Source organism: Molossus molossus, unplaced genomic scaffold (genome assembly GCF_014108415.1).
Source record: "Molossus molossus isolate mMolMol1 unplaced genomic scaffold, mMolMol1.p scaffold_m16_p_12, whole genome shotgun sequence".
NCBI lineage: Eukaryota > Metazoa > Chordata > Mammalia > Chiroptera > Molossidae > Molossus > Molossus molossus.
In genome coordinates, this window is record NW_023425347.1 from 38,004,213 (window position 1) to 38,025,914 (window position 21,702).

Here is a 21,702-nt window from a genome sequence, read left to right on the forward strand (position 1 = left end):
TAGAGGTAATGGGGGTTCTGAGGAGGGAGTGATCATGGGGGGCAGGAGTCAGAGACTGAGTGGAACCGAATGAACAGCAAGCCACAGGCTGGCATGGAGGAGGGGTGGCCACTGCAAACAGGACAACTAGGAGAATATTGATTCTATAGTCGAGAACAAGAGGTGTGTGCGAGGAAAGAAAGAGTGACAATCCAAGATATAAGTTGGTCCCGGTCCAAAGGCCAAGGAATTGGGGTTTTCTTAGCTGCAGGCTGTGAGGAACCACTTGGAGTTTTTTAGCAGAGGTGTAAAAGCTCAGGATCCTTCAGAAAGATCTATCTGGCCCTACGCCTGTAATGATTTATCAGGAGAAAGATTGGGAATGATAAAACTAGTCAGATACAATCACACGGTCCACAAATAAAGGGAAGGAAGGTCTGGACAAGGAGAGTAGCCTTGAAAACGGCAAGGGCCACTCAGAAGGCGAGGTTCATTTAGAGAAGCAAACGAACATCACGACTGATGGACTTGAAGGGGCAAGGGAGAGAAAAGGAGCCGAGCCACACTTAGACTGATATTTTTAGAGCTCTTGTCATGTGCCAGGCACTGTACTAGGCCCTGGGGGACAATGATGAGCAAACTGACTTCAGAAATGACTACCAGATGGGGTGCCTTTGGTGGAATTTTTGGAAAAGAGTTCGAACTCTCCCTTGCACCTCATCTCCACAGGAACAAACCATAGAAAATTGGTGGGCAGAGAGGTATGTAGCTGGCTTTCACTGTCTAGATCCACATTTTGGGAACTGAGCTATACTCGGACACATCCAACTGACAGCAGCTCTGGTAGACATCTGATGTCTAAGCCCATACGCCACTAATGAGGTTGGCTCCCATTTCAGTTTCCATTGGCAGCAGTCAGTGGCTCATCCGAATTTGGAGACTCTGTCCTTTACCCTTTTCCATTTATTTTTTATTGTCTTTATCTACTCACCCTCAGGGCACACCAAAAAAAATCACTTTAACATTTGCATGCCCTTCATCTCTAGCAGTGTCCTATTGTTTCTTGGCTGAAATGACTTGGCAAAAGACTGCAAAAAAAAAAAATGCGAGGATGATTTCTGCCTCCTGGGTTGAACTTGTACATCGCAGGATGACCTCTGTGACCCTCTCGGTCACGCCAACACCAGTCCCCGTGATGTCGAAGGGATTAGGAAATGTGTCAGTTGAGCTGGAGGGAAGATAGTTGAGTTTTGGGTTACTGTTTCTCCGTGGAAATCACATGTATTAAATGCCTTAGGTGTTGATGAGTATCCTATTGCTTGGCTGAAGGTGAATAAAACATATGGTAAAATATAGACGCAAAATTTGAGGTGACATTTTAACTGTAAGTTATTCTCCAGCCTCTAGGGAAAACTCCCATACTACCCGATACAATGCTGGGATTTGGACCATCCTTAGAAAAAGCGACATGTGAGAGAAACAAGACTCAATTGCCACCGCTCTCCTGCAGAGTCATTCCACGAGTATGGCCATGCTCTTAATAAGCACTGACTAGTGCTCCTTGTTTTCGTCTTTCAAAATGTCAGATGGGTCCAACAACCATTAAGAAGATTTCGAAATCTATTCTTTATTTGTGGTCACTGGATACTGTGGTTGGGGCCCAGTGTTACTCAAACACAATCTGTCTACAAATGTAAAAGTCAACTTTAGAGATAGGTTACAGCAGCCATTCCCTTTTATCTCTTTCTGAAGTGGGACCAAGTTCAAAGCTGTGACCACATATGCAGAGGTGACTCATGGTGCAGAGTTTAAAAGAAAACATTTAGAAATTAGATGAGAGGTGTTGATTCCATTACATTTTGTGCATTTTTTAGTTGATTTATTTTTCATCCACACCTTAGCAAGTGCTAAGAGCTGGACATAAGTTAGCTACTAGTAGTTGTAACATCAATAGCAGTAATACTACCTTTTAGGTGTGAAGATCATGTTAATTTAACTTGAAGAGTCTAAGTTAGTTCCCTGGCCATTGTTGCTCAGTGGTTAGAGCATCAGCCCATACACTAAAGGGTCAAGGGTTTGATTACTGGTCAAGGGCAAGTACCTGGGTTTCAGGTTCAATCCCCAGGCATGTGTGGGAGGCAACCAATCCATGTGTCTCTCTCACATCTGATGTCTCTCTCTCTCTCTCTCTCTCTCTCCACCCCTCTCTTTCTCTTTCTCTCTCTTATTCTTTCCCCATCCCCCCCTTCCACTCTCTATAAAAAAAAATCAATGAAAAAAATATCCTGGAGTGTAACAAGATTAACAAAAATGTCTAAGTTAGTGTACTCAAGAACGACATAGAATGCACATTTGAAATGCACATCACATTCCTGGGGTTCACCACGAGAAATTTCGATTCAGCAAGACTGGGCAGGAGCCCAGGAACCACTGCATGACTCGGAAGCAGGTGATCCATAGACCACACTGTGAGAAACACTGGCTCTGTCTGGAATCCACCAGGCATCAGTCCCTACACTAGCATTTGAAGGCAGGGGAATAAAATCCATTTCCAAAAGTAAATCGTTATATCCTTGAACAGAAAATGCCACCTAATATTCTTGAGAATAATGTTATATTGAGTAAAATAGCTGGCACTTCAGAAAAATAATTCTCATGTGAAAGAAACCCATGCAGGACTCTACTAGATGATTGAAATACAAATGCTTATGAAGAGTCATTTCTCTCTGAAATGCTGTGTCTTGTTAAGGACATGCTTACAGAATAAAAGTTATTTATCATGTGTTTCATCTAGTGCCTTTCTCCTTGTTGATGGCATCTGTCTACTAAAATGTAGTGTATCTGCCCTGAGTGCTTGTTGCTCTGATTCTCGTTCAGTCTGTGTTCCTTCCCGGCTCTGAAGTGCTGTGGCTTGAAAACAGACATGATACTAAATTCTTCAAGTGGGAATAGTGGAAGGAGGCAAGAAACCCAGATCTCTCTTTAGATAAGCAGTTTGTCTGGCCCCATCCCTGAGCTTATTAGGGAGAATTTGAGAAGGGCCTCTTCAGGGCAACCAAAGCTGATTAAAGTCAAAGACTGAGTAACCAGTATTGATGGCACAGAAGCACATGGCATAAGTGCTGATTGACAGCTCTTCTTTGCTCTTCACTGAAGGTTGAGCTCTGAGTGAGTGTGTCTTTGTAGGAAATTGTAGCAGGAGATTTTAGGAGGATTTTTAAGAGTTGTTGAAATGCTGAAATGCACATTCATTTAACATTCAACAAAAATGTATTGAACACAACCCTGGCTGGTGTGGCTCAGTTGGTTGAAGCATCACCCCAAACACCAAAAGGTTGCAGGTTTGATTCCTCGTCGGGGCACATACCTAGGTTTGGGGTTTGATCCCCAATTGGGGCAAGGGGAGAGCATGTTGGAGGCAACCAACCAATGTTTCTCTCTCTCCTTTCCTCTCTTTCTCAATTAAAAAAAAAAAAAAATCATATCCTCAGGTGAGGATTAAAAAAAATTTTTTTTTAATGTGTTGAGCACCTATCACATGCCAAGCACTGCTGCAAAGCACCACAGGTAGGGCCTGCAGTGTTACTGTGCCACCCCGGAAACTTTTCAGTAACCGCCCAATCATCTGTCCTTCTGGGATGACTTGGATACCTGGACTCAAGTGAATTCGAACAGTATGACAGCTGCCTAAAGGGGCAAAGATCAAAATATGTACAGTGGTGATGTAAAACTTTGTATTACTCTCTGAATCGATTGATGACAGTCAGCTAGTTGCCTTCTCCAACTTCCATTCCACCTCTCCTTTATGAATTGAACCCTGAGTTTTAAATGTGCACATTGCCACTGGGAGTAAAGTCCACATTTCTCAGCTTCCTTTGTACTAGGTATGGCAATGAGAGAAAGGGTCGCTCAATGAGATGAAAGTAGAACCACTGAGTATGAACTCCAGGAAGCCTGGATTTGAAAGGGAGTGGTGCCATCTCCCCTTCCTGAACCTTGCTGCTTGAAAAAGAGGGTGTGGTGGTTGGAGCAGCAGCAACTATTTTATATCACGAGGACAAGGGCCATGTCTCAGACATGGCAGAGCAAAAACTAGAAGGACCCTGGACTCCTGATGACAGTCCAGTCACTACACTGTGACTCAAAACTCCTTTTACATGAGAGAAAAACAACATTTTTTAAGTTGCTTTGGGGGACAGGTAGTTTCTATTTCAGCCAAATTTACTCCTAATTGATAAAGGCTGTCTGTCTTCACCAGCCATTAACTGAAAAACCAATTCAAGCTGACCGAAATGATGAAGGAGATTTATAGGTCCACGTAGTTCTGAAGTAATGCAGACCTTAGGTTTGCTCTGTCTGCTCAATGATGTCATCCAAGAGCCAGATCCTTTCTCGCTCTTCCCCTTTCACAGATGGGCTTCATTATAAAGCTGGCTCCTGTTCAGGGGACACAGTGGCCGCCAGCAGATTCTGGCTACGTGCTTCCTCACCCACATTGAGGGAGGGGAACGTCAGTCCTTCCAGAAAAGTAAGGAAGCTTCTTTCAGATCTTATCCATTTTTTTTTCTTTTTCTTTATTGATTTTAGAGAGAGAACATCGATTGGCCGCCTCCTGCATGCCCCCACTGGGGATCAACCTGAAACCTGGGCATGTGCCCTGACCGAGAATCGAACAGGCGACCTCTTGGTGCATGGGTCAATGCTCCACCAGTAAGCCACAGGCCAGGCAGATCTTATCCATTCTTACTAGTCCAAAGTGATTATCTGCCCGTTACTGAACCACTAACTCTAACCCAGGGGCGAATCACACTGGAGCTCTGGTTCCCTGACTGCCTTGAGGCATGCTGGGGCCCCACCGCAAACTCACGGGCCACTGTGGCCTATTTTAAATTTTCAAAAAGAGCAGATATACCTGTCAGATATCACACACAATTCTGCTAAGTCGTTTGGACCTAACTGCTTAATAAACAAAAGTGTTAGATTTTAGGGGTTTGTGGGGGTTTATTTTGTTTATTTGGTTGGTCGGTCTTGGGGGTGTTTTGGCCTAGAGGCACCGTGACCATGTTACTGAGACACCAGTGCTGTGAATCAGTGCTGGAGTCTGGGGTAGGAATAGCTTCTCCCCAGTGATGTGGGCTGCACAGGGAGGTGTGAGTATGCAAATGAAAACTGGGGTAGTTACTGAGAAAGCAGGGAATCCTTGTGGGGAAACAGCCCCAGTGTCCACCAGACCCTTGGTAGAGCTAAATCCTCAATTCCTCTAAGGGGGAGAATTGTCATTGTTTAGGAAAAGGTAAGTCCTGTGGGGTAAAGGTGAGACCCTTGAAGGCTTGGGATCAGCAGGAGACAAGGCAACAGAAGAGAGAAATAAAAATGCCCTTTGTTGAAGGCAGTAGGAATGTGGAGGTCGGGAAAGAGGAGAGGGGAGGGAGTGGGACAGGTCCGAACCAGAAGCAGAGTTGTCAAGTCTGAATACACCGGCACATAGTGTGCCAAGTGTTTCTATAGCTGCAGTACTCCAGCCTGCCAAACCTGAGAACAGTCGTTATCCTGTGTGGATAGGAACACCTGAGGTCCCTGCGGATGCTGACGTGGTTTAAAGGGGGGTAGCACCTGTGAAATCATTGTCTCCAAGTGGATCTAATTCCGTGGAAGCTGAAACCAGAGATGACATCAGTGTATAATCTGCCTCCTCTCCTTCTCCCACCTTCTGCCCCCCAAATTGGCAGAAATTATTGAGAGGTCACAGAAGAGGGTTCTCAGTCTTGTCTACATAATAGAGTCACCTGGGAGAGCATTTAAAAAGAAACACTGCCCTGACCGGTTTGGCTCAGCAGTTAGAGCGTCGGCTAGAGCATCGGCCTGCGGTCCAGGGAGACCCGGGTTCGGTTCCCGCTAAGGGCACGTACCTCAGTTGCAGTTTGTCCCCGGCCCTGGTTGGGTTGTGCGGGTGGCAGCCACTAGATGTGTCCCTTTCACATCAATGTTTCCCTCTCTCTCTCCCTCTTTCTCTATCTGAACAAAATATGAGAAAATGTCCTCGGGTGAGGAAAATAAATAAATAAATAAATGAGATACCAATGTTTTGCCCCACTCTGGACCAAATAAATAAAATATCTCTATGGTTGGGGGCTCAGAAGTCTGTTTTTTTCTTTTGTTTGTTTGTTTTTAAGCTCCCCAGGTTATTCTAATTTGCAGCCAGGGTTGACAGCCACTGGCCTAGCACATTTCATAAATCAAGGAATAGAGGTGCAAGATGATCTGATTTGACCTTTAGGAGAAGAGCAACCCTTTAACTTAAGAGTGAAGGAGGGGCTAGGGAAAACCTGGGTCCCACTTAAATTCTTTCCACCAAACCAAGACCCATAGAAAAGGCCTGAGACCTGAGACCTGGACAGTCCTCACTCTGCAGTTCACTACCTTTTTGTGATTTTAGGTAAACCGCCTAATTTCCCATCTCTCTGAGCTTCTGTAAAAGAGAAGTGAGCTTGATAATGTCCAAATTTCTACCTAGTTCTCAAATGTATAATTCTTAGTTTTCTGTAAAATAACCACTTACCCACTTTCCTGATGATCAGATTACACTATCAACAGTCACTCTATGACACTAACAGAGGCCGTATCCAGACCGAAACCAAGATTTCTCTTCCCCATTTCACAGTTGTAGAACTTGACCCGCAGAGAGCCCAGCAGCTCCCCACACAGGAGCAGGCACGGTGGGGGTGGCTGCTTCCTTCGCTGGCCATGTTTTAGTCGCAGTCATCCATGGGGGATTTTTGTTTCTTGTCAAAGGTATGTGCACACAACAGCTGTTTTCTTTTTATTTATTTATTTATTTTTTTCCCTCACCAGAGGACATTTTTCCATTTTTTGTTCAGGTAGAGTGGGAGGGAGAGAGAGGAACAGAGAGAGAGAGAGAAACATCGACGTGAAAGGGACACATCGAGTGGCTGCCACCCGCACAACTGACCAGGGCCGGGGACAAACTGCAACCGAGGTACACGCCCTTAGCGGGAACCGAACCCGGGTCTCTCAGGACCGCAGGCCGACGCTCTAACTGCTGAGCCAAACCGGCCAGGGCAACAGCTGTTTTCTCAACCATCCATTTCTTTTCAGGGATCTTATTTTCAGAGGAAGAACAGAAGAGTAAGCATTATGTTAGAAGTAGCTTGGAAGTTTGATTTCTTTCTCTTTCTTTTTCTGTTTTTCTTCCTATGTCCCGTAAGTATCTACTCTTCTCCTAAAATAGGAATACATTTTGTGGTTTTCCCCTAAAGACAGTAGTTCTCAACCAGAGGCAACTTTGCTCCCCCACCCCAAGGGGCATTCAGCAACATCTGGAAATATTTTTGTCACACGTGGGGGGTGGGGGGATGTGTTCTACTGGCATGTAGTAGATAGAGGCCGGGGTGCTGCTAAACACCCCACAATGCACAGGACAGCCCCCAAAACAAAGAATTATCCAGCCCAAAATATCAGTAGTGCTGATGGTAAGAAACCCCATCCTAAAATATGAAGGAGATTTGTCAACCCATTTCACAGAAATTTCCATTTCTGAGAATCTCAGAGTAATGTGCTTTTCCCTGATGCACTTTGGGACAGCAATAACATGAAAATCAAGTAGCCCATGACAGCTGTGTTCAGGGAATCCAGTAGTTATATACAGTCTCAATACTTACTGGATGTTTGTGGTAACATTATTTTCAAGCATTGGGAGTACTTCATATACATTAGCAAAAATTCCATAAATGTGAAATAATCACAGAAACTGAGTAACAAAGCCATGTAGGACTGCTCTCATGGGGGCAAAGCCTGCAGAGGCTTTTGTTGAGTCATTCCCGGTCTCACCTTGGAGCCTGCCCCTCGAGTGTGCCTTGTCACCCGCTGTCCTTGCCACTCCCAAAGACTCTGCTCCTCTTTCATCTGCATGAAGAACCTAACAGCTGGCTTTGAGGAATCCGCCCATGTGGTCCAGTAGCAAACTCAGATGGCTTCAGGGGCCAGATGTTCTCTGTCTAAAATTAATTTAAATGCAGACTTTTAAAATTATATGCATGCTAACTAAATGGTATGTATAGGGAAAATGAACCCCCAGGCTATCAGTGTGTGTGCTCAGAGTCTAGCCTTTCGAGGGATGTTAGCAATGTAGCAGTTTGGTGTGACAAGAAAAGAGGGGCATTTGGAGGTTGTTGCACCTGGACATCAAATTCTGCATTTACTGCCTTAATGTGTGATCTTGAACAAATCACTGAATTTCTCTGAACCTGAATTTTCCTCATCTGTAAAAATTGATTATTTTGAGAAATGAAGGAAGAATAGGTGAACCATAAATAAATAGAAAATAGCTCACTAAATGCTCCAGTTATTTCTTGCTATAGAATGCCCTCAGGGAACCTGAGAGATCACCAAGCCCCCAATACCCAGAATTAATTTTTGATGATAAGATTTAGGGTGCTGCATTTAGGGTACAGTTATCTGGGGAAGCATAACCAGGACATGACTTCAGTAGCCAAGTAAATAGCTGTCTACTGTACTTACATATAAAATGTAAGAATAAGATTGTGGGAGACTTGCTTCTGCCACCGAGCTAGTCTTAGAGAATACATGGGCAGTGGTGTCAAGGCGGGATAGGACCCCAGATTTTGCACTTTGGAAGGGGTGCTTTAGACTGAATTTCTTTCCTCTCCACCCCTGAAATTAGAAACTTAGGGCTGTGACTCACCCAGAGAGACTCCCTTGTTCCTCCTGCCCATGCTCTGCGCCCCAGCCCCCAGAGAGCCCAGAGTGGTCTTCTAACGGTGTGGGAGGTTCTACCAGCCTTCCACAGAAAACATTGTTTTTGAGGGTCCCTTCTAGAAGTGGTTCGAGTGATTTCTGGCTGTAGTTTAAATCACAGAAATCTTTTTTTCTGCCTATTCAGTGGACCATACATCTGAACAGAAGCAGCCATTCCAAATAAGAGAGAGAATTTGTGGAGGAGACGGCAGTTAGCTTTGAAGGGGTATCTGCTGTTGAAAGTGTGCCCGGACTTGATCAAAAAGAACCAAATAACCTCCTTCTTAGAACCTGTGCAGTCCATCAATTCAGACAGGACGTTTGAAAGACAACCTCTCCCAGTTTCTGCTCATTTTGACCTGATTTGCTGAAGGACTAGAAAAAATGAAACATGATATCAATTCTAAAATCTTATCCATAGCTGTATTGACTCAGCCTTAAATAGACTGCCTGGGCTTGATGCCTACTGTGTTGTGAGGCTCTCAATAAACTTGGTGGATGAATAAATAAATGAATGAATGCTTCTGATATACAGTAGCAATGAAAAATACACTTGGGCATCATATATCGTATATCTCCATAGAATCTATAATCAGTTGCTTTTTTTTTTCCTCACCTGAGGACATTTTTGCATTTATCTTCAGATAGAGTGGGAGGGAGAGAAGGAGGAAGAGAGAGAGAGAAACATCAATGTGAGAGAGACACATCGAGTGGTTGCCACCCACATGACCCCAACCAGGGCCAGGGACAAACTGCAACCAAGGTACATGCCCTTAGTGGGAACCGAACCCAGGACTCTCCGGTCCGCAGTCCGACGCTCTAAACCGGCCAGGGCTATAATCAGTTGCTTTTAATATTGACTCCGTTTTGATATGTTGATGGGTTCATATTTCATAGAAAGTTCAGTCATGAGGAAGCCAAAAATGTGCTCTAAATATTTCCTAAATATCTCTAAATACCTTCTGTGCACCTTTGCTTCCGCATTTGACCAGTAAGTCCAAAATGGTTCTGTGAAACAATATAGCACACAGAAAATTTTTTAGTAATTGATGTCATACAAAGAAGCCATGAGTAACAGACAAGTGGGAGAATGGAGCTGCCTTCCAGTCCTTTGGATGAGAAAATTCCCAGAAATGTTGGGAACTGCCGGAAATGCCTGGTTGTTAATGCAACTAGTCATGTAAATTCTCTTGGGCTGCAGGCCAGACATTTCCCACTCTACTTTGTGACAGCTCCACTCTGGGGAGCAAGGCCGGTCCCTCCAAACCAGCAGCTGTGTAACAGACCACATCGTGGCCAAGATGCAGCTCAGAGCCGTTTCCTCTCCGTTGCGTGCCTGCCTTGTTAAGGAGGTGCCTGTGACAGAAGGGAGACTGGCTTACTTTTTCCTGCTAGCATCCCCTTCACATGCCTGTCCTGCCTTAAATGATAAATGATCATCTCCTGGAGGCAGAGCCTGTGACTGTATTACCTCTGCATCTTTTCCCCTTTCCCGCCTCCTCCTGCCATGGCGCCTATCCCAAAGGGGAAGCTCCATAAAGGACTGTGGAATTGAACTGAGCACCGGTTATATCCAGTCCCAATAAGAAAGACTCTGTTTTACACAACGTGGAATAATTCCTTTAGGAAATGGCAAAAGTCAGAAAAGGCATTTAAATCAGTATCTTGACTTCTCAGATCTCCCCACCCCCACCCCGAAGCCCTGTAGAACTGCTGTGTATTATCCAAAGTCTGGGGCCCCTGGGGAATTTGTGGTGCTGTGGAGGGTTTAGGGCTTTCTCCTTTTGGTTCTATCTTGGGGCACAGTGTGAAGCCCGAATACAGTCCCTGTGGTTAAAAGAACACTTTATGTAAAGCTCTGGGGCAGTATACCTCCTTTATGCTTTTTTTAGGGGAAAATGTTGGAACATGGAACTAAATGGCCCAACAGCAGGTTCCCAGGATATTTGAAATGATGCTCGTCTTTGAACAAAGGCTTCTGTGCATCCACAGAGCGGAAACAAAGCTGTTCCTCCACCTCGCCCTGGCTCTTCTCTGGGAGCCTAAGCTCTTTGCAGTGATGCGTTGCCAGGCAGGCCCTGGGGGTGCCTCCTTCCAACACAGCGGGGAAAGGGTTAGAGAGACGTACAGTCTCCTGTATCTTTCATGCATCTCTTCCCCTCTGAACGACGAGCACCCTGCATTGAGCACACACATGTACCTCCTGAACCCAGCTATAAATAGATGGCAAGCTTATTCAGACAATAACAACATATAAGAGAAAGGAAAATAATCACTGTGACAGGAAAAGAGAAACCTGTTCTTTGTGACAAAAGACAGAAACCCTTTGTGTTTAAAATAAACACCTTTAAATGGTGATGGTAAGAGACTGGACTCGGGGTGGTGAACACACAATACAATATACAGATGCTGTGTTATGGAATTGTACACCTGAAATCTGTATAATTTTATTAACCAGTGTCGCCTCAATAAATTCAGTAAGAAGTTTTAAAAAATTAAAAATAAATAAAATAAAAAACCTTTAGCTTTTTCATGGGGAAAAAATGTATTTTTTGTTTATTATCTATAGCTACCACTTCCTAAATCCTTTTCATTTAGAAAGACTACGCCTGACTTAGCTTTTGTATGTTTTTCTTTCCACAGTTAAGCAGAACCACTCACTGTTCCAAATGGGGCCTGTTCTATTATTAAAAGTCATTTCTTTTGGCACATTTTCTAACCTGTCTTAAAATGATAACCCTGAGGCCTTGGTAAATTAATTGAAAAAGTTCTCCTAAGGCAGCTTTGGTGGTGGTTAAGACATTTATTTTAAGAGTAACTCTCAGTAGAATTTATCGGTGAATTACTTTATGTATTCCCAGCATTAAATTATTTTCCCACTAAGGATATTATAATTCCTCACAGGAATGCAAAAAAAAAACTTAAACTATCCTTAAACCATGCTAGGTTGAGTGTGTGTGTGTTATGTGCTGTTGATTCAGTTCCAACTCTAGAGCCTCCAGGAATGAGTGACATCCACCATGTCCTGTCCTCAGTGGCCCTGCTCAGCTCTGTGAACTCAGGCCTGTGGCTTCCTTTATGCAGACAATCCATCTCATGTTTGTTCTTTCTCTTTTCCTGATTCTTCTGTTTTTCCCCGGCATTGTCTTTTCCAAAGAACCCGCCTTCTCACCAAGTGCCTGAAGTAGGACAGCTTCCAGTTTGTCATCTTTGCCTCCAGCAGTGTTGCAGCCTTGATTTGCCCCAGGACCCACTTGTTCATCTTTCTGGTGGACCAGGGTATTCATAGAGCTCTCCTCCAGCTCCATACTGCAAATGATGACCGGCCCATATGTCTGTAATTTTAGGAATGTTCCCACTAGAAGCTATAAATTATAACAATAAGGCCCAGAAAATAGAAAAATACTGAAGAGTGAGGAAAAGCAGCAATTAGAATATCAAAGAAATGCCTTTCACTGAAGAACAGAGCAAACACATAAGGACTGGGGTGAGGGATAGGATTGTTCACTCAAGGAAGTGTGGGCGTGGAGGGCAAGGAAACCCACAGAGGGCTGGAGCCAAGACCTAAAGCACCCCAGGGAAGGGGAACTTACACTCTCCGAGATGCCAGAAAAAACTGGGTGCTTTCTGAGGTGGGCACAACCTTGGAATTTTAGTTTGTTCCCTCACTGATAAACAAGAAGTCAGCTGCGATAACGATCCTTGGTAACACTTCCTCTGGAATGTACAACATTCCATGTTTCTGCTTCATAGTCACCACCGGACATGCATGAGTCAGACCGAGACGGGGAAATGTGCCCGGGCTGCTTATGGAACCATTGAAGGTATAGTCAGCCTGTGAGGCGTGGCCTTGCCATGCTTCTTTCTCTTTCAACTCGTCTTGTACGTAGGTGAGTTCTTTGTCTATGAGAAAGGGGTGCAATAAATCACCAATAAACCATAAATTCACCTGGAAATCAACTGCAACTAGCCTGAATGTGATAGACCAAAATATGCCACCCTCAAGTCTCCCAGTTGCTTAGAAAAGTAAGTCAATGGAAATAGGAGATTTTCTGGGTTTTGTTTTCATTTGTGTCTAGGCTCAACCAGGTAATGACTCTATGGACCATCTTTTAAGGATCTCTGAGGCTTTTGAATCACTGGGTTTCAACTTAGTAGACCAAGGAGAAATCCTAAACTCCTGAGGTAAACGAGGTCCAGTCCCTGTGAAGGATGACAGTCCGGTTCTGACTACAAGCATGAGCAGACGGACCATCTTGGCCCACCTTCAACAGGACACAGTAAGCAGGGATTCAGACATAGTGAAGCCCTACTTCCTGTACAAGGAAAGAAGCATGCTGGTCGGACAGACCAAGAGTCAGTGCTGAAAGTCACACAAACCCTAGCTTCTATCTTGCATTTAGAAACAGCCCCACTTACAGTATGAGGAAACCAATCTGCTCGTTGGGTTCCTGTATTATTTTACTAAATCGGGTTAAAACTGGCAGAGGCATATGTGTTCAGTTTGCTATACGCACAGTTGCTTCTTGTTTTCTCCTTCCTGTGTTTTAATGCTCTCGGGTGCTGTGCACTGTCTAGTTCACCCCAGGCCCACCATTCCGTGTCTATATCCAAAGTCATTTGGGTTGGGACCACAGATTATATTGTCCCTGTACAGCTTAAAGAAAAAGACAAACCTTGGCCTCATTGGTTTTAGCCTGGTTTACTTGAAGCAATGAATTGTACTTATATTGCTGGACACAGACCATACCTTATTTTTTTGAGCGAATGCAGTTGTTCACATATGTAATTGATCACATAGTCCATCCCAGTGTGCTCCTGAGGTTCCCTATGTGCTTTGAAAGAAATGAAGAAATGACTTAATTAGTTACAAATATATTGCAGTTACTTGCTATGTGCCAGATGACCTGCAGGAAACAAAACAAGGAAGAGTGCTCACACTTATTACACACTTAATATGTACTAGGAACTTGTGCTCAGCACTTCACATACATGATCTGTTCTGTTAAAAAAAAAAGAAATCTTCAATGTTGCCCTATGGGGAATAGGTATGACAAAGCTGAGGGACCTGAGGCTCAGAGAGCTTCAGTGACTTGCTTGAGGTCACAGAGTTAGTGTGTTGCAGAGCAAGGCTTCAGACCCAGCCTGTCTGGCTCCAGCGTCTATGCTTTGCTCACTGTAATATGCCTAAACCTGCATTCAGGGAGCCAGCAGTCCATTTTAAAGAAAGAGAAACTTTGTAAAAACTCTCATATTAAAATTTGTCCTAGTCTGGCCAGTGTGGCTCAGTGGTTGAGCATCGACCCATGCACCAAGAGGTTGCTGGTTCAATTCCTGGTCAGGACACATGCCCAGGTTGTGGGCCCGATCCCCAGTGGAGGACCTGTAGGAGGCAGCCAATCCATGTTCTCTCTCATTGATGTTTCCATCTCTTTCTCTCCCTCTCTCTTCCTCTCTCTCTAAAATCAATAAAGAAAAAAAATTATTTTAATTTGTCCTAGCCCTGGCTAGTGTGGTTCAGTGGTTAGATTGTCAGCCCAAGACCAAAGGGTCACGGGTTTGATTTTCAGTCAAGGGCACGTACCTATGTTGCAGGTTTTATCCCTGGCCCCACTCAGGATCGTGCGGGAGGCGACCTTAATGTGTCTCTCTCACATCAATGTTTCTCTCTCTCTCTCTCTCTCTCTCACATCAATATTTCTCTCTCTCTCTCTCTCTCTCCCTCCCCCCTCCCTTCCTCCCTTCCACTGTCTCTAAAAATATCAATGGAAAAAATATCCTCAACTGAGGATTAACCAAAAAATAAAAATAAAAATAAAGTGTGTCCTAATTTTGAAAAGTCTGGGAACTTTCCAGCAGTTCTCTCTGGGGGATCCAGGCGGAAGGGGTGCTATTCCCCAAAGACCATTGGATCGCCTGTTAAATAATTCATGCCTTAGAAAGAAGGACACTAAAGAAATCACCGAAGGAATATGGCAAGTATAGTGTTATATGCTTTTAGCAATAAAGATAGACCTCCAAAACAAGCTATTTTAAGAGTAAAGTTAAAGCTTGCCAGAATAGTGATAGGATTGCAGACCAGAAACTTGAACTTTGTCTGCTCATGCTGTCATAAAAACACTAGTGGCTTGTTAAGGGCTTGGTACTGTGCCTTATTGTGTACCTTATCTCCATTTAACTTTCACAATAAGTATAAAAGACTATTAGCCTCAATTTTATAGGTGAGGAAACCAAGAAGTCAAAAAAAAAAGCTTAAATTTACATGCTCATAAAGGTTAGAGCTGAGACACAAACCCAAGTCTTACTCCAGAGTTGATGGCCTTAATGTGCCCCCTCCCACACAATAATAAGTGGAAACTGCTATTACTGTGTTTTGAAGGCAACTAAAAAAGAAAGTCTGCACTAAATAGCAATTCATTACAAAAGAGCTATTGGGGGCTGGATTTTTTCTCACGTCAGCCTCTTCATATTATTTCTCAGCATATCCATTTTATAAAGAGGGCAAAGTTGAATATGTTGCTAATTTGCTTAGAATAGTTCATCTTTAGGACTGTTATTAACTTCTTAATTGTCCACATATTCGAATAGATCTAAGACTTTTCAATCAGGGCTCCAAAGAAGCCACCCTATGGCTGATCTACTCTGTGGACCTGCCTTTTCAGAGAACAATTTAAATTAAAAAGCACAAGAGAGATGTTGAGGCAAGTCCTGTAGCCACACCAAACTGTACCGTGTCATAATAGGATTACATATGAAAAAAGAAGTCATGGTACCACAAGAGAATAAATAATAAGTACTAAATGAATGCAGAGAAGTACAGTTCATGGTAGTTTGTAGGAGCGAGACAGACACTGCCGCTCTGGGGATCAAAAAAGAGAGCAACGTGACTAATGAAGAAGGTTTTGAGTTGCACAGATCTGGCCTTGAATTTACCTATATGGCCTTGAGCGCGTTATGTCACCTTTTTAAATCCAGTTTCTTCATCTATAAAATAGGAATTTTAAGGTCAGATAATGAATGTACTTAGCATGGTGCCCTGCTTGTTCTCACGGTGATATAATTATCTACTTGTCAGTCTCCTCCAGTAGACTGTGACCTCTGAACACTGGACCTATGTGCTGCTCCTCTTGGTGTCTCTCGGTTCATCCCATTCCTATTGTTTCCTACTCTGTGACCGATATTTCCTGATCAGATTCCTCCTGGCCTCTCTCAGCCCTTGACATGTTTCACGAGAAGTGAATGGTTTACCTCATTGGCAAGTCAGGAAGGGCTCACTACCTGCCACTCTTCACATCCTCTTGGGAACATTCAGTCACTTCCTTATCATACGTAACTCTTACCGTCCAGTGCCGCCATGGCCAAGTGGGCTAGTCTGCCTAATTCTGGGGTCCAGTAGTATGAAGCACATTTTCACACAAATATTGAAGGGTAAAGGGACACCTGTCTGGAAAGGAATATTAGAACCAGATTGTGGAAAAGACCTTGTTAATGCCTTCATTACATGCCCTGTAGGCAGATTAGGTAAAATATATGGGTATTGATAAAGAATGGAAAGAGTCTACATGACTAAGCTCAAAGTAATACTTGCTTTGCTTTTGATGTTTGGACATTTTAGTTGTGTGACTTGGGGAGAGGGTCATTTGGGGTGGTTTTGCTTTGTGTTGAGGAGGTGAGATTAGGTATCAATATTTTAAATGTTGTACAGACTTCATTTTGTGTTTCTTTTAAAGTTATTTTATACTAAAGTACTAATAAACCCCATTACTTGATTAATAGACCTGCTAAATCAGTCTTTATCCAAGTGTGGTCCAGAGATTTGCCTCAGAATTACCTGGAGGGCTTTCAGAATGCAAATTTCTATGCCTCACCTCAAATCTACCAAACAAGAGTCAGGCGGCAAGGGGTGAAGAATATGAGTTTCACATTCTCCCCAGATTTTTATGCTAACTGTATTAAGGGCATACCTGCTAACAGGCAGGTGTGTTCAATTTAAATGTTCGTAGAAGAGGAAATCGTGTGTGTGTAATATTGCTAAATCGGATTATTGACCATTCTGATTACTGTTACAGTCATTTTTTCCTACGGACCAGGTCAGCCCTGCTAACTAGGTCAAGGATATCATCAAAATCCCAGCTGGGGTCTTGGCCGGGAGGCTTGGTTGGTTGGAGCATCATCCCATACACCAAAAGGTGGCAGGTTTGATCCTTGGTCAGGGCACATACCTAGGTTGTAAATCCATCCCAGTCAGAATGCCTACAGGGGTGGGGGGTGGCAACCAATCATTGCTTCTCCCTCACATCGACATTTCTCTCTCTCTCTTTCTTCCTGTCTTTCTAAAATCAATAAAAACATGTCCTTGAGTGAGGATTAAAAAAACAACAACTCAGCTGGGATATATATATATATATATATATATATATATATATATATATATCCATTTTGTGTCTTACTGATAGATCTTATGAACAAAAACTAGAGAAATTATGGGCAGTTTTAAAACCTTTTAAAAATTAGAGACTACACACTTTTAGAAAACAGCAAGAATAACCTTTGCAATTCTTCCAAAGAGTCACAGCTCCACCAGGTTCCCCTCTTCCGGCTCTGAGTGACGAGAGGACACAGCCGGGAACTTCCTCACAGAGCACCGTCTTGGGCATCGGCTGCGGGCTTGCATCCTTCGGCACCGCCTGCCTTCGGTCGGACGCGTGGGGAGACTGCTTTAGCGTGCTGTGTTTCTCTTTATAGATCATGCAGCAGATGAGTGACCACCGCTACGACAAACTCACTGTGCCTGATGACATCGCTGCAAACTGTATATATCTAAATGTCCCCAGCAAAGGCCACGTCCTGCTGCACCGAACCCCAGAAGAGTATCCAGAAAGTGCAAAGGTAAAAAAAAAAAAACCCTTCCTTGCCACTGCAGGTAACCAGGCTTCCCTGACAATCTTCCTGTCGGGGGATTTCTCATGGTGGAGTGACAAACAACAGGGGCTTCCTTTTCCTCTATACATATCAAATTATTGGGAAACAGGAAGGATAATATAATGTAGAGCACAAGGAAAGTGTATTTAACTCACTCTTCTCATTCATGTTATTGGCCACTAACACACACACAATCATTGAGATGATCACGCCTGGTATTCAGAGCTTTTCAAGTAAGTACTTGTGCTCCAGCTCTGATTAAATGTGCTTCGCCACACTCGGGTACTCATTAAGCATAGAGACCTACACTTAGATGGTCAACGGTGTCATTGTTTTCTGATCATTCTGAGCTGACCCTCATCAGAGGGTCATTTGTTTCTCAAGGCAGAGGTATGTGAATGACCCAAAGGGGCGGGTGCTCGTTGTCAGGGCTGCACATCCTGAGATAATAAGCATTAAAATACTCTTTGTCCGAAGGATGGAGCAGGAACCTGGAATCAACCCGCTGGTCCCTCTAAGAGTCCCTGCATTTGTGTCCCAACAAGGGAATGGTACCTAGATATGGAATTCTTTCCTGGTCTAACAAAATCTCCTTGTCTTTAGGACACTCTGCCAGTCTCATCTGTGTACATTAGTAACTTCAATTTAATCCTGCCAAGGAGATAAAACAGTGCGCATCCACAGGTCTTTCAAGTGTCCCTGTCTTTTAGACATTTGGCATCCTCATCTCTGCCCAGCTATTTAGACTAAGCATTACAGAAGAGTTTTAAGTAAACATCGATCTTTTTTTTTTCCTCCATCTTAAGCTTTAAAAAAATGTAGATACTATTTTGTAACACCTTTTAAATATGCAATACTGTTTAATTTCTAGGTTTATCCTCGTAATCCAGCTCCCTCTTAACAGATAGAAAGAAAGGAGTGGGGGAATCCATTGACAGTTTTTCTCTATTTCCATGGCTGAAAGTATGAGCCTGAGAAAAATATAGGACTTCTGACCCCAGACTGGACTTAACCTGCTCTAGATGAATAGTGGGTCTCATACTTTAACTTGCAGAAGGGTTGTTAAAAATGCAGGTTCCTCGACCCCCACCCTCAAATCTGCGATATCAACAAACACTCCTGTCACAGGATTCACTTGGAGTTTCAGAGCTCTGGATCCTTCATGCCTTTTCAGCACATTGATCCTCTGACAACCAGACAATCATTAACTGCTTCTGAATTTAGCATTTGTCGGCACCACAAATGATAACATCGGCGGTTCCTGGGGGCTTCCCCTGTGCCAGGCTGCGCCAAGCATGCTGCATGCATTCTCTTATAGCCCTGTGGGGGCGCTGTTCTCATCCCAGTCTTTCAGAGAAGCAATGTGAGACTCAGAGGGGATGTCGCCTGACTGAAGTCACACTTGAGGTAGTAAGTTCACAGAACCGGGTTTGGAACCCAACTCTGCAGCTCCAGCCCTCTTAACCACTGTTGGAATTGTAAGGAATGAAGTGCTTCCTTAAAGGAGCATGGTTGCTTGTTTTTAGGCAGTGTGTTTTCAAGTGATCTTGTGGGGTGTTTTTTTGTTTTTTTTTAATATGCTTTGTTCAATTATCAGAGAAAAATGTATAGACTGTTAATTTGAAATTTTGACACATGCCTTCTGTGAGTGTCAGAAGATGCTGTAAAATTTACACCTGTTATTTAAAAGCAGTTTGTTTGACCTGAAATGCTTCACTTACAATATGTTTTCTCCAATTTTCCCCAGTGGTGCTAGTAAGGAAAGAAACATCAAAGTATAGTTATGAGGGTTTTAGGTGTGGAGAGAGAGTGATATTCAGACTGAGAACATGGCCACCTTTCATCTATCACTGAATCTAGCAATGACAGCTTGAGCACCACCACATTCTGACACATCTCTGGCTTTGAGGTTACAGCGCAGAGCTCGTGGTTAACCAGCGCGCCTCGCTCTGTGAGTGTGGCTGTGGGTACATGTGTGGTCGAGACTGCATGCACATCTTGGGGTTAAATGGGTGAAAAGCCTAAATTCACAACCACATTAATTCTCTACAGCAGGTGGGGAGACAGAAGCAGAAACATAATCCTTCTTCTCTCCCTGTGCTTGGTTCGTGCTGTAGGTTTACGAAAAGCTGAAGGACCACATGCTGATCCCCGTGAGCCAATCTGAACTGGAAAAGGTGGACGGGCTGCTCACCTGCTGCTCGGTTTTAATTAACAAGAAGGTGGACTCCTGAGTGGCAGTCCCCCTGCAGCCGGCAGTGCTGCACTCACCTTGCCAACACCTGTCCCCACGCCTGTTGTTTCCATTGACAATCTACTGTGCCACTGTGCTACTAACTCTGGTCCACAGACATTTAACTTTGAGTTTAAGTGCTTCATTCTGCACCTTCCCCTCCTTCCCCTCACGGTGGTATCTAAACTGTGGATATGCTAAATGAATTAAGCAACCTAGACGATATAGAGCTAATGAATTGTTGAAATGTGATGAATGATTATAAGGAAACGCTCAGTTAGTGATTGTATTACCAATGTGAAAATCGTTTAGTTGCCATATATACGCTGAAGAATGTCTTCTTAGTCTGATAAGCTGGGGGTTTTTCTTTATGTGATTAACCATCTTTGCTTCCTGTGAAATGCGCTGGTCCATAGATTTTTCCTCTTTCCCTCTTTTTTTCTTGCAAACGCTGAAAAGCTTTTTCCAGTTACTTTCTTTTGCTTCTCTCACTTCTATCACAGTCACCTTGACCTTGGGTAAAATCAGGAGTCTTGCCTTCTCGATACCTTCCTGCAAGTTCACCCTGCCTGTTGTGGGTCCCCTCTGCCTCCGCTACATCCCCCAGCACCCCACTTTCCCTCAGAAGGCACATGGGTCCCTCAGCTGAACTGTGAGCAAAGTCAGAGCAGCTGTGTGAAGGTGAGCTGACTGCACAGAGGCACATCTTGACAGGGTTTCCCCGGAGATCTAAATTCCAGAAGAAGTAGGGCACCACACCTAGGAAGGTAAATTCAGCACCAGATGGTTGCTAGGGAATCGGAGATCAAGAAGCTTGGAAACACCCCATGGGTATAACATCTTAGAAAGTCTTTAAGTCACATTCCATGAATTTTTGCTTCATTACTGGCCATATACGGACCCTGGGGAAAAGTCTTATTTTTTTCTTTTCAGCTCATTATCCTCCCACCACTCTTCCCCTCATTGTGACTCACCCTATTACCAGCCTTTTACCCCCGGCAATTATCCTGGCCTGGCACAGTTATTTCCTTCAAAAGAGATATCCTATCTAAAAATTATTATTGATGGTCTAATGTGAGCCAGATGAAGCATGTTCAGGAAGTGATAGGCTGGTGCTTGAAACCAGCTGCTGACAATGGACAATTCTTTGAAATATTCCATGAATATTTACTGTGGAATTCAATCAAAACTCCTTTCCTTTCTAGCCTTTAAATTATACAACCTTGAACTGACATGGAACTCTTACATAAAACAATGCTGCAGTGAAGGGAGAGAGAACATTGTCTTTTATTGAAGCCTGAAAGAATCAGCCTTTTAGCAGGCCAGGGAAATGTTACTTTCCACGGAATGGTGACTGATCCAGGCATGTTACTGAATTTTCTGGTCATCTTCACCCTTCCTATATTGCCTGTGGCTTATTGTTTAAGAGTAAGAGTCAGAGAGATTAAGAAATACTACTTCAGCCCTGGCTGGTGTTGCTCAGTTGGCTAAGCATTGTCCCGTGCACCTAAAGGTCGCAGGTTCGATTCCTGGTCAAGGCACGTGCCTGGTGGGGTGCATACAGGATGTTTCTCTCTGTCCCTCTCCCTTCCTCTCTCTCTAAAACCAATAAAAACATTTTTTTTAAAGAAATACTACTTCAGGTCTTGCATTCCTTATGTTTGATGACCAAAAGAGAATTACCTTCATTCATTTCATCTCCCCTTAGTAGATGGAAGTCATAAACCTCTGAGAAAACAGATATCCTTCACCACTCTCTGTCTTTTTCATATATTTGATGCCTTTTTGCCAGA

The 21,702-nt window shown here is 43.6% G+C and overlaps 1 protein-coding gene across 1 annotated transcript in view; it reads left to right on the forward strand.

The window, feature by feature from the left end:
• DDAH1 (dimethylarginine dimethylaminohydrolase 1) overlaps window positions 1-21,389 on the forward strand; it is a 142,842-nt gene extending 121,453 nt beyond the window's left edge. Inside the window, exons 5-6 of the mRNA XM_036256358.1 lie at window positions 17,500-17,643; window positions 19,794-21,389. Coding sequence (XP_036112251.1) covers window positions 17,500-17,643; window positions 19,794-19,910 — 261 coding nt within the window. The 3' untranslated portion in view covers window positions 19,911-21,389. The remainder of the gene's footprint in view (window positions 1-17,499; window positions 17,644-19,793) is intronic.
• The last annotated feature ends 313 nt before the right edge of the window (window positions 21,390-21,702 follow it).